An 18,910-nucleotide genomic window follows, 5' to 3' on the forward strand; every position below is an offset into this window, starting at 1 on the left:
TATGGCATTGTATGGGGAAGGGGTCGCAACCACCAGGAAGTCGTGGCTGAGACTGACTACGTAGGGCCATGTGCCAACTTCCACAGGTACCATTATTTTCCCAAGGGGCCGGACTTCTTCTCCGCTGAAGCCCACCAAAGGAGTGTTTGCAGGTTTCAGGTCACTTTTCTGCAACTGAAGCTGGTCGAACGCAACTTTGAAGAGGATATCTGCCGAGCTGCTCGAGTCGACGAGTACGCGCTTGACCTCGAAGTCGTTGATCCTCAGCTTTATCACAAGTGCATCATCGTGGGGGTAGTGGACCCCTCGCGCGTCATCTTCTGTGAAGAAAATTGGCTCTTCTATCCTCGGCCCTTTGAAGGATTCTGTTCTTCCTAGGCGGCTTCATGAACTGACGTCCAAGCTGCTGCTGAAGTGCAACCCGCGACGATCGATCCTCCCACTATAACGTGGATTGTGCCCCAGACCGGCCTCTCTTCTAGAGGCTGCCTCTGCGATTGCTCGGTCGGCCTGCTGCTGGACTCGAGAGCATCCTTGCCGTGCTCCCCTTTCCGACCTGTTTTATTATTATTATTGTTGTTTTGTACAAAGTTCCTTAGATATCCGCGGCGGATGAGTTCTTCAATCTCGTCACAGAGATTTTTACGATTTTTGGTACTATGACCGTGATCTTTGTGAAAGCTACAATATAGATTCTTGTTTCTCTCATTGGGATTTCCCCTCAAACGAGGTGGCCATTTCACATATGGAGCGTCCTTGATCGCCATCAGGATTTCGGCTCGCTTCATGTTCAGTGGGGTGTAATCAGTTCAGTCCGCTGCAGGAGCTTGGAATGACTGACCTGGCTTAGCCCCCCAAGCTGCATCATTTTTCTTTTAGTTGTCCCCTTGACTGGAAGGCTCTCCTTCCCTATTCCTCTTTTCGGGCGCGCTTTCACCCTTCTTGTTGATCTCTTCCTCGGTGGCTATAAACCTATCCGCGAGCTTAAGAAATTCAGTTATGGTCGTTGGTTGGTTGATGACCATGTGCCACTTGAACTCCTTATGCGTCACGCCTTTCTTGGCTGCTACAAGGCGCACGGTGGGGTCCAGGTGTGGTATTTGCATACAAGCGTCGTTGAACCGCTTGATGTAACTTCGGATGGACTCTCCCTCTCTCTGCACTATGTTAAGGAGACTTTCTTCAGTTTGCGGACACCGCTTGCTAGTAACGAAGTGGGACGCAAAGGCTTGCGTGAACTGCGCCCAACTTCTTATCGATCTAGGTGCCAAGTTCCGGTACCATGTACGGGCTGCTCCTCTAAAAGTGGTGGAGAAGGCCATGCACATGCATGACTCACTAGCTCTCGCCAGGTGCATCTGTGACTGGAAAGCGTCCACGTGATCATTTGGGTCGAACGACCCATCGTACTTGTCAAGAGGGGGGAGCTTGAAGTCTTTAGGCATTGGGAGTGCTAGGAGCTCGGGAGATAGGGGAGACTGTACTGAAAGGAGGGGTGCCTTGGCTTCGCTTGAGCTTACCTCTTCTTTGCCTCCAAGCTCAGGCAGGTCATGGGTGGCAGATTGGCGAGCTCAGCGGCGACGTCTCTATTTCTAGGTGGGCTCAACGTTGGTGCTGCTCACCTCCATGCTGTCAGGAATGGTGTGTGCAGGAAGTAGCTCAGGCCGTTGGTGCTGGCTGCGGACAGAGGGATCCTGCTTGGAGCCTGCGGCCAGGATCTTGAACCGGTTCTCTAGGAATAGGGTATCGGGCTTCGAAGGCTGAGGAGACGTGGACCTGGTGAGCTGGGGTTCTCTCGACCTGACTGCCCGTGGTGAGGCCGGAGTGGCTGGTCTTCCTTGTCTGCTGCGGGAGGAGGCCTGGCTCATAGGAGGGTTCTGGGGGGCCTCTCCTTGGCGAGAAAGGTGCTCCTCCTGATGGCGAGACCTGGCTTGCTGCGAGGCCGGGTGCCGAGGAGGGAGCTACGACTGTTGATGCTAAGGTTGGGGCAGCTAAGGGAATTGCTGCTGATACTGGTACTAGGACACCTGGTGTAGCACGTGTTGTTGATAGATCTGAAACTATTGAAACTGCTGCATTTGAGCCTGCATGGCCCGCATGCATTGCACCAAATCTTCCAGCTGGTTCAGGCTGGCCACTGGGGGCACAACCGAGGGTTCAGTGAAGGTTGTTCCGACTATGGTAGGGAGTGGAGCAACAGCGGGTGCCCCTGCAAGAGGCACGTTCAAACTAGGGATCCTGTCCATTGAGAGGGGGATAGTGAACTGTCCGATGCAGACAGTAGGAAGTTGGGGTTGTTCCCTGGAGTTATTCATCTCCGTGCTTCATTCGATATTGCTCGAGGACGCCATGAGCATTGAGTTTTTGGAGAGTAAAAAGATGTGAAAGTTTAGAGAAAGGCTTTTTGAAGCGTTTCTCACAGATGGCGCCAAATGATGTAGCACAATCCGGTCACTCCTAGCTAGCACTCATGTGGCTCATGGAAGATACCTGAGAAGAAGAAAGTTCCCAGAAGGAGTTACCCGGCGGGAACACTCCGATGTTTAAGTTAGTACTTGATAGGAGAAGCAAGGAGAAAGGCTAAGAGTGAAGATAGTGCGCGTACTGAAGATGATCATCCCCCTCCTCCTTGATGCTAAGCTCCTTATAGCAGGAATCTGTTACCTCCCGCCCATCGGCCTTTGATAGGGCGGGTATAACCGCCACTACCAATCTGTTGCAGCCGTTATTGGCAGGGCTGAGATGGCACGAGCGGGGCCGTCACTGTTGGGTACGTGTCTGTCAGGCGTAGGACACCTTCTAAAGGTGGCAAGCACGACACTGCCTGAAGAGGGACACGACTGTTGTCACCAGATTTGTCGGGTACGTCGGTCAGGCAGGAGATCTTCCTGCCTTCCTTCATGCGGCTCGCCGAGCTGCCACATACTAGGGTGCTTCAAGGCATATAGGTCCCTGCCTCGAAGCACCGAGGTGCTCCCTCCCAGGTGGGGAAAAGCTTGGCGTCCTTTGGGGGAGAGCCCGGGCTGTCTGAGCTAGGCGGGGGACTGACCCATCGAGGTATTAGCCCTCGGCGAGTTGACTGTCTTTGACTTGGTGTTTCCTTCCCGTCGAGTCGAGATCATGTTGCTAGGTTGGACTGTTCACCAAGCCAGGTCAGGTGCACGTGTTCTGGGTTCATGGGGTTGAGCCAAATCATCCTCCGTCACATATTATTAAAGTATTTAAATAAATAAATATTTTAAATAACAAAATATTTAACATAACTAGATTTAAAATACTTAAAATAAATAAATTATGTAATAAGTTAAAAAAAATCTTGAAAATTATAAAAATAATTATAATATAATATTGAAATTAATAATAATTTAACATTTTTAAATAATATTGTAAATAACTAATTTCAATTATATCAAGTAATAATTCGAGGAAATAACTTTCAAAAAATAATATTTATTTATAATAATTTTAAACTCTTAATCTGTATTTATTATATAATTATATATACTAAAATTAATATTTATTGTATTTCAGTAATTATTTATTGTTTTGTGATAAATGTATTTTCAATGATTATCTATAATTTTTTTGCTATTTAACAAAATACTTTTAATAATTCTTGGAGATTAAACATCTATTATTGAATTTTTTAAATTTAATTTATTGTACTTATTGTATTTATTATATTTTTGTTTTAATTTATTGATTAATTTTTATTAGAGATTAAACTATTATTTGAGATTATACTATTTACTAACTAAGTTAATATATTTTTGGTACTTATTGTATTTTTGTAATTATTATATTTTTTTCATTATCAATATATTTTCAACAATTGTGTATTTTTGCTATAAAATTTCAATAATTATTGGAGACTAAACTATTCTTATTTATCAGAGATGAGACTAATAATTTAGTTGAAATTCTGAGTGTTCGTGAGTTGGTTTGGTTTGGCCATGGGCTATTTGGCCAACCAAATTGATTTGGTTAGGTTGGGGAGTTTGTCAACTAAAACTGGTTGACCTTTTGTGAAATCCAACCCACTCAAATTGTATCGGTTTGAGTTGATTTTTTGGTTTGGTTAGTCGGTTCAAAAGATTTAATTTTAAAAATTATAGTGCAATTATTAAAAAATATATTTAAAATTTATATTTATGATATAAAATATTTTAGAATAAGAAATATGGGAAATTTCCCACTTTTTCATATTAAAATTTATATTTTAAATATAAAATATTAATATATATCCATGGTTAGGTCATTCGATTTTGGTCAGTTAACAAATGGCCAAAGTGAAACTGATCCAACTTGGTCGAATTGGGAAATTTTTGAACCAAACCAACCTAAAACACTAGAAAATTGACCAGCTTGAGCTGAGTTAATTGGGTTGGTCAGTTTCATTAGTTTGAAAAATAAACCTAACTGAAAATAATTATTGTTATTTTTGTATTATAAAAAATTTATTAAAAGTAGTATATAAAATATGAATAATTATTAATTATTTAAATAGTTGAATATATATATCAAAACATATTTAACACATTATTTATAATCTAAAATTCTTATTTATTTTAAATAAATTTATTTAAAAAATATATTATCTGAAAACATTTTGGGGATTCGAGTCCCCACGGGGAACCCATCCCCATCAGGGATTGGGGATGGAGGTTAATTTCATAATCGGGGATGGGGACAGGGAATATGAGCCCCGCCCCGTTGCAAATTATAAGTGGTGTTTTAGTAAAATGCTAACTATATGGTAGAATTTAGTAAATCTATGAAACTATACGAGGTATTTTAGTAAATGACCATTTCTATTATTTAACTTTCACTTAAATTTTTTCGGATTATCAATTTAAATGTTTTTCAAATATTTAATAATATGTAATAGCTTTAAATAAATAAAATTCAAATAACAAAAAAATAAATATTTTATAGATTAGTTAAATATTTAAATAACTAAATATTTATCATAACTAGATTTTAAATAGTTAAAATAACGAAATTATGTAATAACTTAAAAATTTTCTTCAAAGTAGAAAGATAATTATAACATAATATTGAAATTAATAATAACTTAATATATTCCAAAATGGATAACGAAATTATGTAATGATAGTATAAATTATGATTTTATGGATAATTAAATTCAATAAATAATTAATATTTTAAACTTTAAATATTTAACATATTATTTAGGTATTTAAAAAAATTAAATATTTTAAAAAACAAAATATTTAAATAAGTAGTTTAAATAGTTAAAATAAAGAAATTGTGTAGTAAATAAAAAAATCTAAAAAGTAGAAAAATAATTATACCATAATATTGAAATCAATAACAATTTAATATTTTTACATAATATTGTAAATAATTAATATCAAGTGATAATTTGAGAAAATAACTTTCAAAAAAATTAATATTTATTAATAATAATTTTAAACTCTTAATCTATATTTATTATATAATTATATATACTAAAATTAATATTTATTGTTTTTGTGATAAATGTATTTTCAATGTTTATGTATATATATATTTTTTGTTTTGTTATTTATAAGAGAACTTTTAATAATTATTAGAGATTAAATTACTCTTTTTGAAAATTTTGAATTTAATTTATTGTTCTTATTGTATTTTTGTTATAAGTTATTGATTGGTATTTATCAGAGATTATACTATTTATTGACTAAGTTAATATATTTTTAATACTTATTGTATTTTTTTAATTTATGTAATTATTGTATTTTTCATTATCAGTTTATTTTCAATAATTGTGTATTTTTGCTATAAATTTTGAATAATTATTGGAGGTTAAACTATTGTTATTTATCAGAGATGAGACTATTAATTTAGTTGAAATTATGAGTTTTCACGAGTTGGTTCAGTTCGATCATAGGCTATTTGGACAACCAAATTGACCTGGTTAGGTTAGGGAGTTGGTCAGGTGAAACTAACTAACCTTTTGTAAAAATCGAACCACTTAAGTTGTATTGATTTGGGTCGATTTTTTTGTTTGCTCAGTCGGTTCAAAAGATTTAAACTTAAAAATTAAATTAAATTTTAAAAATTATAGTGTAATTATTAAAAAATAAATTTAAAATTTAGATTTATTATATAAAACATTTTAGACCAAGAAATATGGGAAATTTCTCATATTTCCATATTTAAAATATAAAATATTAATATATATCCATGGTTAGTTCATTCGATTTTGGTTAGTTTACAAATGGCTAAAGTGAAATTGATCCAACTTGGTTAAATTGGAAAATTTTTGAACCAAAGCCAACCTAAAATACTAGAAAACCGACCAACTTGGGATGAGTTAATCGGGTTGGTCGGTTTCATTAGTTTGATGAATAAACCTAACTGAAATTAATTATTGTTATTTTTGTAATATACAAATTTTATTAAAAGTAGTATATAAAATATGAATAATTATTAATTATTTTAAAAGTTGAAAATATAAAATAATTGTATACTCTTTTGTGTTTCTATTAGGGTAATTTACTATAACACACCTTTAGGGATGGCAATTTTCCCCATCCCTAACGGGGACCCAACTTCCCCAACCCGATGGTGCTGGGGATGGGGATTGTTTTGGCGGGAAAGGGGCGGGGACAGGGATTAATAGGAATCCTCGATCGGGGTTGGGAATGGGGATTGAGGTCCTCACCCTACCCCGACCTTGATTATGTATAGATAGATAGATAGATATATTAAATGTTATTTATATTAAAAATACTATTATATTATTTATATTATATATATATATATATCAAAACATATTTAAAACATTATTTATATTTTAAATTTTTTTATTTATTTTAAATACATTTATTTAAATAATACTATTATTTAAAAACATTTTGGGGATTTGGGTCCCCACGGGGAACCCATATCCGTCAAGGATTGGGGATGGGGGTTAATTTCAGAATCGGAGTCGGAAACAAAGAATATGATCCTTGCCCTATTGCTGTTCCTACACACCTTATAGTTTTCCATATTTACTTAAACCTACCTTATAGTTTTCATTTTACTAAAACATCCCATATATTTTACAACTTATTTACTTAATCAACCTTTCATTAAGGAGTGTTTGTTTTGCCATCAGGCCCATGATTTTTTATTCAAAAAATAGCCTTAACACACTTTTTTTTGTATAAAAAACAAAATTGACAAAAAATAACTAATAGAGTGGTTGCCGGTGTCTTATTAAGGGAAAAAAATGATATTTTTATTTTTAATTTTCTTTTGATTAAATTTATTTAAATGAACATTAGGGTCAACACTGTCATTTTCCACTACCATATAATGGAAGATTGATCAAATCTATTGCATATTATAAGTGGTGTTTTAGTAAGATGCTAACTATAGGGTAGATTTTAATAAATCAACTATAAGGGATATTTTAGTAAACCTAAAATGCCCATTGAGAAATGTCAACTCACCCATATTCAGAAATCCCCAAAATGCTCATTTCACACTTGAACCGTAAATTCTCTATCCTCTTCAATTGTTCATTCCCATCTTTGTTTTCACCTCCTTCCAACAGTTTGAACGCATCCACTGGAAAATCTATAGCACATCGCCTTCGATCATTTTCATCAGCACACACCAACGAAAGCAATTTTCGTTTTCACCTCTACAATGCATTTGATCTTATTCATTGGCGCACACCAGTGGAAGTGGAGATATATCCCTTCCTTCCTTTGTTGTTTCTTTTGCGTTGAACCTGGTCAGACAATGAACGTAGAAGTGTGAGTTGCTTTAACTTGAAATCAAAGGCATTTGAAATTTCTGCCACGTAAGGTTTATGTCGAATTCATTTAAAATATTAATTGGATTTGAATATATGTTATACGTTTGATTTTTGACGTAGATTGTACATCTGATCATCAATTAAATGAATTGGTTGATCAATCAAGTGGTAGGAACTATAATGAATTTTGAAAATTTCATTAACCCTGTGTCCTTAGGCACATGAAATCTGAAATTTAAGCTAAATTATACTTTGAAATTAATGGCAACCACTATCACTAAATTGTTTGGAACTTTTACGTGCCTCATACATAATATAACAAACACCGCCATGCATTGTATAAATAAATTCCAACACCATTACACAAGACATATTAGAGAAGGGAGGGGACAGATAATTCAAACTATTCTTCTTCTTCCTCTTCTTTTATTATTCTTTTTCTCTATAGTTTTTACCAAATTTATATCAGTTTTAGATGACTGATTCACATCTTAGTATAGAGTAGGTTTCTTCATTCCTTATTTCCTTTTTGTCCCTTTTCCCATACACTATTCGATTAAGAGTGTATGGAGAGATAGGTTTTGTATAGTTCAAAGGACATTTTGTCTAGTTGGTATGGGGTTTGGAGAGTTGAAATCTGGCAAAAATTGTTAATAAGTGATGTTGTACTATTTTTGCCCCAAACCCTAGCCAATTAAAGAGTTTCAAAGTTACATGTAAAGGAGAAGCTTTGGGCATGGCGCTTTGTGCTTTGGTGGTTTAGTTTTGGAGGAGATTGGAAAGTTTTGGTAGGAGTGCCTACATTTTCTCTCTTTCTCCCTGACATGTAGGTGCAGAAACCCTAATTTTCAAGCATTTGGGTACTGTTTTGACTTCAAATAAATTTATAAAGACCAAATATATAGTTTTTTTTTTTTCCTTTGATTAATGAAACAATATGGAAGTGAGTTAAAGTAGGTACTTATTTCTGGATTTGACTTGATAGATTCCATTTTGACTGGTGTAACCACAATTAAGTTAGATAAAACCAATTATCTTCTTTAGACACGGTTTATAAAGACTACCCGACCCATAAACATGTCTAATCACATCTTTTGGCGTACATCGGGCCCAATCAGTCAACTATAGAATATTCTAGATGGTTGTGTGAAATGGATTCGTAAGCAATACGATAGAAATTATTTGTACTAAATCTACTGATAGCATTTCTGATTTCTCATACTACAAACGGTCAAACACAAGAGAACATAATAAACCGGACGCAGTTTGGTCCGAAAAACCACTGTCGACCCAAACAAACAGCGGTTCAACTTCGAAGCAAACAGAGAAAGAGCTACCAAAGTACCAGCTCTGAGCTCTCCTGGTCTTATTCTGTGGGAGACGGGTATCGAACTCGGAACTTCGATGATGGAGAATCTTCCTCAATCGCTCTCTCTAAACCCTCCTTTTGCGAGCCCAAATGCTTCTTCTGCTAACCCCAGCGCTGCTCTGCTTAAGAAAGACCGTAAAATGGCTTCGGCCGAGCAGTTGGTGATCGATCTAAACAACCCTGATCTCAGAGAACATGCTCTTCACGAGCTCTCAAAGGCAATTTCCTTTTACCTTTCACCCCAACAGTGATTGCATGCTTTGTTAATAGGAGGACCAACTTATTTTATGTTGTTAAACTTGTAGTCTCTATCTGTCATTCCTGTTGCTTGATTGTTGTCAATTATGTGTTTTTATCATTTAAATCTATGAACTTTAAGGCATTGTTGAAAGTGTTTAATGTAGCAGATATATGCTGTTCCTCAAAATCTAGATAGTCTGTTATATTTTATTACTTTTAATTTCTGTGATGCTCAAGTGGCATTGATGGAGCTTGATTGAAACAAATTAAAAGTTATCATTCTTATGAGATGGAAATGGAACGATTTTGTTACCATCTATATCTTAATGCATGCTTGTTGTTTTATGTTAATTGATTGATATATGCTCACTGGAAACAAAATCCTCAAATGAATCGCTCTTTGTTTTATGTTAATTGATTTAATGATCAATCACTCTTTGCTATGTTACAATAAACCGAATAAAAAAAATCCTCAAATGAATGTCTGGAAGGGATCTTATGTAGTTGGAGTTCATCTCAACCATTATCATGTGTATTTATCCATTTATTTGGAATAGGATCCATATGATGCTTGCAGTAGAGGGATAATTTTTGTGGTACGTAAGCTAATGATTTTGGAATTGGTCTAATTGATTGAGAGGTAGGACAATTAAATTAAACGGTTACTATTTACTTGGTGTAATAATAAAATCTCGGGCTGGCAAGTGTAATGACATAGGTTTGAGGCCGAGGGCAGTCACTTTGTGTGAAAAAATGATGAAGGTTAGGACTGTACTTAGTCTATAGCTGGGACCAACATTAAGTAATGGCCTTTATTTTCATGCTATAAGTATTTGGAACCATGTGGACGGAGCAAATACTTTCCAATTTTCTTTTATGCATTGGAAACCAAATAAATTCTCTCAATAAATTTCATCATTTAATGTTGAGTAGTGCTAATGGTATGATGGCATAAGATGCAAAATATGTCTAAATCCCCAAAAAAATACAAGCCATAAATGATCCCAAACCCCTATTTATTATCATAAAAACAGCTGTTTAGCATTTTCCTTTTTGTTATATAGGGGTACAATAACTTATAGCCAAGGTTTTGTAGACTCTCCTAATAGCTGAAATGTCCATCTTGGACATGTTTTTGTATTTTGACACTACATAGATTCTTGAGGGATGCGTTTGTTTAACATATTCTTTCTCTCCTTATTTGACATAATTTAACAACTAATGTGCACAAGAAATTCCATTTTTCCTGTAAAACATTATTAAGTAAATAAGATAAACTTTTAAACCTATTTTTTTTAGAGAAAGGTAACTGATTTCATTAAGAAAAGAGGAGGGTACACAAGGTGTACAAATATAAAGAAAAGAAAAACAAAAGCAGGGATCAGACCCTTAGGAATTATACAGGAGGAAACTTATCAGAGTACAAATCTTCTAACAGAGCACCTAATTTTGCTAGTCCATCTGCAATAGCATTAAATTCCCTTGGAATCCAAATCAGGTTTGCATTAGAAGCAGTCAGTAAATCCCTTGCCTCCATCAGAAAATGTCTGAGTCTCCATGGCCTGGTATCTTGTTTTCCTAACCATATTATGGTGTTTGCTGAATCACCTCCAATGGAGAGGTTCTGAATACCTAATCTGTTAATTATTCTGATCCCTGTAAGTGCAGCCATCACTTCTGCCTTGGTAGAGTCTGCTATGCCTATTGGCCCACTGTACACCCAGCAGATGTTTCCATTTTCATCCCTTAGAACTCCTCCTATGCCAGCAGCACCAGGGTTGCCTGAAGCACTTCCATCAAAACTTAGAGTCCAAAGGCCTTGCCTTCTGAGAATTGGACTCCTATAGGTGGGTGGGGAGGGAGGGGAGGAGAACAGGAAATTACCAGCATTCCTGTTGAGATCATTTACAGAGTCCTTTGAACTTATCTGTGCTGGAGGCCCACAGATTACAGAGGTGGTTAATGTGAGATAATAGATCACTCTTTGACTTAACCTTGTTCTCAAACAGCCGGTTCTTTCTTTCTTCCCACACTCCCCAAGGTACAGCATGCAAAACTATCTGCCAGTACACCTTTCCTCTCTTACTCAGACCTTTTCCTTTCCATTGATGAATCAGATCTTGTAGGTGATTTGGAGCCACCCAGCTGTACCCAACTAGTTGTAAGAAATGATTCCAAATAAACCTGGTTTCCTGACAATGAACGAAGAGATGATCAGTTGACTCCCCTTCTCGAAGGCAGAGTATGCAGGCATGAGGGGAGATAAAAAGTCTGCCAAGACTTTTCTTTTTCAGCAGCTCGCATGTGTTTATCCGATGAAGATAGGCCTCCCAGACAAAGAAACATACTCTAGAGGGGATAAATTTGCACCAAACCTTCTTGAAAGGGAAACGACAGTCCTGCTCTCCTGCAATCAAAACCTTGAAGAAAATTTTGGAAGAGAACTCGCCAACAGGGTGAGGTTTCCAAACACGGGAGTTTAGGGAGTAAGGGGAGATGTAGACTTCTCTTAGAGAGTGGATAAGTTCAGTTAAATCACTGATCTCCGAATCCCTTGAGGGCCTTCTAAGTTTCAAGTTTATGTTACTCTCAGAGGGGGAAGAGGGGAGGCACTGGGAGATGGTAGCTTCTTTGTTATGAGTGAGGTTAAAAAGTCTAGGGTAAGAATCTGCTAAGGTGGCATTCTAGTACCATTATCCACTTTAAACCTTAAAAAAGGACAAAAATATTTGTAGGTAGAGATGATACCTTTCCAGGGGCTTGAGGAAGCTACTCGGTTTGAATGAATGTTGCAGTCCCAACCATTTGCGTTCAATCCGTACTTGCTGGTGATGACAGCTGCCCAGAGAGAAGTTGTTTCTGTAGGGAATCTCCAAGCCACTTTCCAAGAAGAGCAGTGTTCTTCTCCTTCAAGTGTCCAATCTCCAACCCTCCAGCCTCTTTAGGCTTACAGATCTGAGCCCAATTCACTAGATGACTCTTTTTCTTTCCTCCACCTTCCCAAAGGAAGTCTCTTTGGAGTTTTTCTATCTGTGTTCTGATTATAGTAGGAACCTGAAACACTGAGAGAAAGTATATGGGCAGATTTGCTAGAGCAGCCTTAATGAGGATGAGTCTCCCCCCCTTTAGAGAGAAAGAAGTGTTTCCAAGTTGCTAGCTTCTTTTGACATATTTCCAATATTGGTTCCCAAAATCTTGGACTTTTTGGGTTCCACCCTAAAGGCAGACCCAGATAAGTGAGGGGAAGGTTTTCCACTCGGCAGTTCAGAATTGCCTGGAAGCTTTCCAGAAGAGCTCCATCGACTAAATTTATAGCCACTATACTATTTGAGTAGTTAACCCTCAGTCCTGTGACTAGTTCAAAGTAGTTTGGAACCCTTTTCACATTTATTATATTCTCCATGTCGGCTTCCAGGAAGAGAATAATGTCGTCTGCAAATTGGAGGTGGGAAGCAATTAGGGCATCTCTTCCTACCTCAAAACCTTTAATTAAATTTAAACTTTTAGCCCTGTCTACAGGCTGGCTGTAAACATCCATTACCAAATTAAAGAGGAAAGGGGAGAGAGGATAACCCTGTCGAAGTCCTCTACTTGCTTTAAAATAACCTTTGGGCTCTCCATTCAGTAAAATCGAGAACCAGGTTGAACTGATGCAGCCTTTTATCCACTTCACCCAATTAGAACCGAAACCCCTTAGTTTCAGAACTTGGAGAAGGCAGTCCCAATCTACTTTGTCATAAGCCTTTTCTAGATCAAGTTTAACAAGGATACCCGGTCTGCCCCTCTTCCTTCTCTCTTCAACACATTCATTTGCTATTAAAATGCTGTCCACAATTTGTCTACCTTTCACGAATGCAAACTGGTTCGGAGAAACTAGATCTCTTAGGACTTCTGTAATCCTTTTTGCTAACACCTTAGCCAAGAACTTTTAAACCTTTTCTATACTTTTATATAGATCTGTCCATGAGTCCTTTTTTTGGCATCATTGTGTGCGATTCCCAGACGCATTCATGTCCACGCAACACTCATGTAGCTCCTTTCTGCTAGCATTTGTCTTTAATGTTATTAGCATATGGGAAACCATTCATGTCTTTATGATTTGTATGGAACAAACTATGGACTTTTTCCTCTTTGCTTTTCTTTTTTCTCAATTGATGACTGATTTTCCTTTCCAACTTTCAGAAGAGAGAAATATTTCAAGATTTGGCCCCATTGCTGTGGAACACACCTGGTGCTATTGCTGCACTCTTACAGGTATGCTTATTTCCCTTCACTAATGCCGGCCAGACTACTATGTCTTTGAATCGAGAGTGGAAGGCTTATCAGGAAAGAGAGAAGTATTTAGCATGGATTGGTTAAAATAACAATTGGATTTGAGTTTCTACTTCAAGGAAACCACTGGATTTGGAGTTAAGAGCTATGGACATGCCAAACTCCACTCATGTAGAAGAGTAGATGGTGGGGCCAATTTCTATGGTATATTAGATATTTAGATTAATACTCCACTTTTTTGTTTTACATTCCATATAAAATTTCAAAACAAGTCATCATGGATGGATTAACTTAAACTAGATACAAGACAAAGGTTGTATACAATACTAACTAAAACAGTTATGGATAACAAGAAACAATAACGGCTGCAAACATAGGGGCAACAGTTTGATAAATAATCTCTACAATAATGGCTGCAATGCATGCTTACGTTAACACTTATTATTTATATAGAATATGATAAATAACCTTCGTAGGCAATGACTCACTGATTTATTAACTCAAACATATTCCCTTATCCTAATTCCTCTCCTAATCTTAATCTTTTTCTCATTCTATACATACGCGTGAATCCTTCAAATCCTTCCAAATGATTCTGTATTTTCTAATATTAATCCTTCATAATCATAGTCATAGATTTTTTTTTTTTTGAGAAAAGGTAATGTATTAAAGAAGGCAAAATGATATACTAAGCCCCGCTCAAAAAGAGATTGAAGCAGGGGAAGGAAACTAAAGAGCTAATTACATTTATGATCTAGATACAAAAAGAAATTGCTACTTACATTTTATTTCTTTAGAAATCATTAGGATTTTTATACAAGTTGTGTACTTACATTTATTCATAATCTCTCTCTAAAATTAAGAAACTATTGTTAACACATACATCACAAAAAGGAAACTATATATGTATGTATTTACTTACAAATATGCACATGCACTCTGGTGACAAATCTTGAATCCAGGAGATGTTAATTTTTGTTGCTCTTGTATGTTACCTCAAGTCCTTGATTTTAATTTTTACTCTATGCTTTGGACACTTGGGTTGACTAATGGTTTATCTAATTAGTTGGTCATCAATTAACCTGATCTGGCCTAATTAATGCTTTGTTTTCCCTAGCATCTGCATCATGGGCATTGATCAACTAGTAAATGATGCAGTATGATTTTGAACTGGTTAGTTATTCTCTGGTTGACACTTTTGCAACACTGTGTTTAAGTTAACTTTCATGCATGTTGCTATCCAAGTTGCTTCTTGCTAGATTTTGGTGTTAAGGAAGAAATAAGTTAATTAGGAAGGTGGAAATGGTGGCGTATGATGATTTGGAGGTTACAATACAACAATAAGATCTGAAGAATTGCTATGTTAGCTAATTGGATGCCATGAGTGCCAAATGAGGTGGCAATCAGTTACATATAACAAAAATGAAGTGACAATCAGAGAGGATTAATAAGGGGTAAATAGGGGGCAAATGTACTGGGCTCAGTTGTAATTGTTGTTTTCTAGGGGTTTTTACCCCTTTTCTTGCATTCTTATTCTGCATATTTGTTTATATTATTGAAATGAATTGAGGTTACCTATAAAAAAAAATCAGAGAGGGTTAATCAATTCTATTAAACTCTTCTAACAAACTGGGAGTGCAATCAAGAAATTCAATTTCCAGCTAAAATTTACAAACAAGTCACATTTCACATTGGCATTGTATTCAATGCAGAAAACACTTTTTTAACTGCATGAAGAAATCTTCAAATATAAGAAATTTTGAAGGAAAGGCAGGACGCAAAATGAAGTTTTGTTTGAGAGTTGGATCAAAGTTGATGGAATGGCTAGTGATTCTTCCAGTTTTCAAAGACGTGCCAAAAGAGTATTTTGGGGCAGGTTTTTGGATCACTTTAGAAACGGAACCTGTTGGGGATGCTTGAGAGTTTTTTACTATCTTGAATTTCTTTTGTTTTGATATCCTTCAGTTGGTGATTCCACATCACCTTATTGTTGTAACCCACTTTTTTATTTTAATGAAAATTTCATTTTTATTTATTACATAAAAAATAAGGCTTCAAATAGGGGCTTACCCATGAGCTAAACTAGACAGCATCTTAGGTGGCTTTTGATAAATCTGAAAATTCAGATTTGAAAAGTTAAAAAGATATTAAAAGTGTCTGAAATCAGAAAAGAGGCATAGATGCTTTTCTACTTTTTAGAGGATCTGAATCCATAAGTTTGTTTGTGTTGGATCAACCCTTTACCATCTGAAATTTACTGATTTTACTATTTTACCCCTAAAACATACTATTTGGAAATGTTGAATTCAATTTGCATGATCTCATAAAAATAATTTTCAACCTCAAAATAATATTGAAACAATACAAATAAAAAATAAAAAATTAATAATTACTAATTAATAAATGAAACGATTAAAATTGAAAAAAATAATTAATGACTATAAAAGTATTAAAATAATTAATAATTACTAATTAATAATTTACACAAATAAAAAATAAAATAATTTTTAAAAATTAATGAAATAATTAAAAATTACTAGTTAATAAAAATAATTAATAATAATAAATAACACAAGTAAATTTAATAAAAAATAATTAACGTTTAATAAAAAAATATTAAAATAATTAATAATTAATAATTAATAAAAATATTATTATTATTCACTGAACCACCACTGCACAGAGAGAGAGAGAGAGAGAGAGAGGGGGGGGGAGAGAGAGAGCTGCCATGGCAAGTTGCAGCGGCGGTGGCGGGAAGACAAGGCGAAGAGAGAGAGAGCGCGAGAGATAGAAGACAGGGGGAGAGAGAGAGAGAGACCGAGAGAGAGAGAGAGGGGAGGGAGGGAGAGAGAGCGAGAGAGCCACTGCTGCAAGTTGCAGTGGCGGTGGTGGGAAGACAGGGCAGAGAGAGAGACCGAGAGAGAGAGAGGGAGGGAGAGAGAGAGAGAGCGAGAGAGAAAGAGAAAGAGAGGTCGAATGTTTAGGTTTTCTGGGTTTGGGATTATCAGGGGTAACTCGCGTCATTTCCAAAATATTGTAAGGATATTTTGGACTATGCACCAGCTCTGAAACGCGTCTGAGCGCGTTAAGAGGCAGCCCAAGGTCTATTATTTTCAGATCTGAAAATAAGATTTAGACCAATTTTAAGAGGTAAAACCAAACAAGGGGTGAGGTCTGAAAAGTAGCATTTTCAGATTCAGACCTCTGAAAAGTGCAATCAAACGACCCCTTAGCAAACTGAAATCAAAAGAATCATACTTCCATCAACTTTACCTTAAAAAATCCTTCATATTATGGGGCTTATTTGTTTTTTGCTCCTTTTGTGGGGCTTATTTGTATGTTCTTTTTCAGTTAATAAAATTACCTTACTTAAAAAAAAAAAACCTCATATTAGTCCTCTGCACATACTTCCTCTAACCATGAATAACCTCTTCTACTTCCTTCATACTTGTTATTTTCAGTTCACTTTATAGGTCTCCACTCAAGTTACATGGGAAATTTGTCTATAGTATCATCCCCAATCACTTGAATCCCTGCTGTGCAGACCAAGATTTCTCTTAGTGTTTCCTTTCCCCTTCTTCCACGTCAATTCTGATAATACTGCTTTGATAACTTTACTTTCAGCCCTCTAAAAACTTCCAAGCATCTTGTAACATTCTTTACACTCAATATTTTTTCACCTTGCTTCTAGGAAGATAAGTGTTGTTGGCAAACTGTAAATTAGAAACTTAATGTCCCTCACCACCTTAGATCTTCTGATCAAACCATTTGACTTTACTTCCTCAGCTGACCATTTATTGTTACTGTTATTGTATATTCACATCTTGTACATCATCTATTTGTTTTCTCACCTAGTTCTCATTTATTTTCTTGCTCTTAAACATGAAATTACTTAAGCATGATTTTTATGACTAATGTTGTGGAACTTATTGTTATTTGCAGGAGATAGTCTCCATATACACCTTCCTGTCACCGCCAACTCTTACACCTGCTGCATCAAATCGAGTTTGCAATGCACTTGCTCTTCTGCAGGTCAATTAGCTTAGTCATTCCTATCAATTTTCTATTTTTTAATTCTCTCTGAATTTATCTTTCTAGGATGTCCCTTCTTGGAAATTATTTCTTGTTTCTTGCATGGTGCTACTCATTTAATATGCTGATGAGTTTAATATATGTTGGATTTACATGGTAATTTTCAGAGTGAAACTTGATATCATACTTTGAGTGATGCTACAAATGTGGTTCTCTTTCTCTTATACTGCATACATGTGCATCTTATACCACATATCTGGAACATTTGGTTTTCCCTTTGCAAAACAAATGGTGGGGTCTTCCATCTAGCATGTCAAGTTTATTTGCTCCTACAACTTTTGTTTGGCTAAAGAAAAGGGGAAGGATTATGTGGAGAAGCACCAGGGCAGCTATCACATGCTAAGTTTAAAATTTAAAATGTCAATGTAGTGGAAATGTCAGTCATCCAAATATAAGAAACATGTCAGAAATATCATATGGAAATATTGTAAAATTATAGAAATGGTGGAAACATTGTGAAATATGCACAGATATAGAATGATATTTTATGAAATGATAAAAGAAAATACACATTTGAATTATTATTATCCTGTTCTAAATCATTAAACAAAGCTAAAAACTAAGGTTATAGACAAAATAATACATTACAAAGCTGTCCTGTGAACCTTAAGTTCAAAACTACATTATAAAATGACTTCAAGCAAAATGTAAACTCATAGAAAACACAAATGATTCTAATAGATCAACCAAATAATCTATTATGCAAACAAAGAATAATATTTAACTGCATGTTGAAAAGAATATCAAGCTGGCTCAAAGTGGGATCATGTCCATTAGGTGGGCAATAACATTGCTAGTCCACGTATCTATAATGTTGTCACCATCTTATGTTATAAATACTATCTCTTATTGTCCACATAGTACCGGTAACAATGTTTTCAAAATAAGACCGGAAAAACCAGGAACCAGTCACTTGATCAGTTCCGTTTAACCCCAAAACCACTTTTTGGCCAAAAACCGTTTATTTGGTCAGCGAACCACTGACCCTGGCGGTCGGACTGTCGAACCGTTTGACCCGGGAATGGTTTTGGCCATTTTTTGGGTTTTTATTTTTTTAATCAAAGCGGGCTGCCCGTTTGGACCGGATGGTTGGACCTTTTGACCTGGGAACTGGACCCCAGAACGATCCCTGTCCGGTCCGGTTTTAAAAACCTTGGCTGGTAGTGTTCACTAGGAATATG

At 36.0% G+C, this 18,910-nt stretch overlaps 1 protein-coding gene across 1 annotated transcript in view; it reads left to right on the plus strand.

Annotated features, from left to right (window-relative positions):
• The first annotated feature begins 9,039 nt into the window (after positions 1-9,039).
• LOC148847210 (uncharacterized) overlaps positions 9,040-18,910 on the plus strand; it is a 43,153-nt gene continuing 33,282 nt past the window's right edge. The window contains exons 1-3 of the mRNA XM_088948729.1: positions 9,040-9,343; positions 13,548-13,619; positions 17,580-17,669. Coding sequence (XP_088804855.1) covers positions 9,161-9,343; positions 13,548-13,619; positions 17,580-17,669 — 345 coding nt within the window. The 5' untranslated portion in view covers positions 9,040-9,160. The remainder of the gene's footprint in view (positions 9,344-13,547; positions 13,620-17,579; positions 17,670-18,910) is intronic.

Source organism: Nelumbo lutea, chromosome 6 (assembly GCF_056320005.1).
Source record: "Nelumbo lutea isolate HS-2025 chromosome 6, American lotus-T2T, whole genome shotgun sequence".
Lineage (NCBI taxonomy): Eukaryota > Viridiplantae > Streptophyta > Magnoliopsida > Proteales > Nelumbonaceae > Nelumbo > Nelumbo lutea.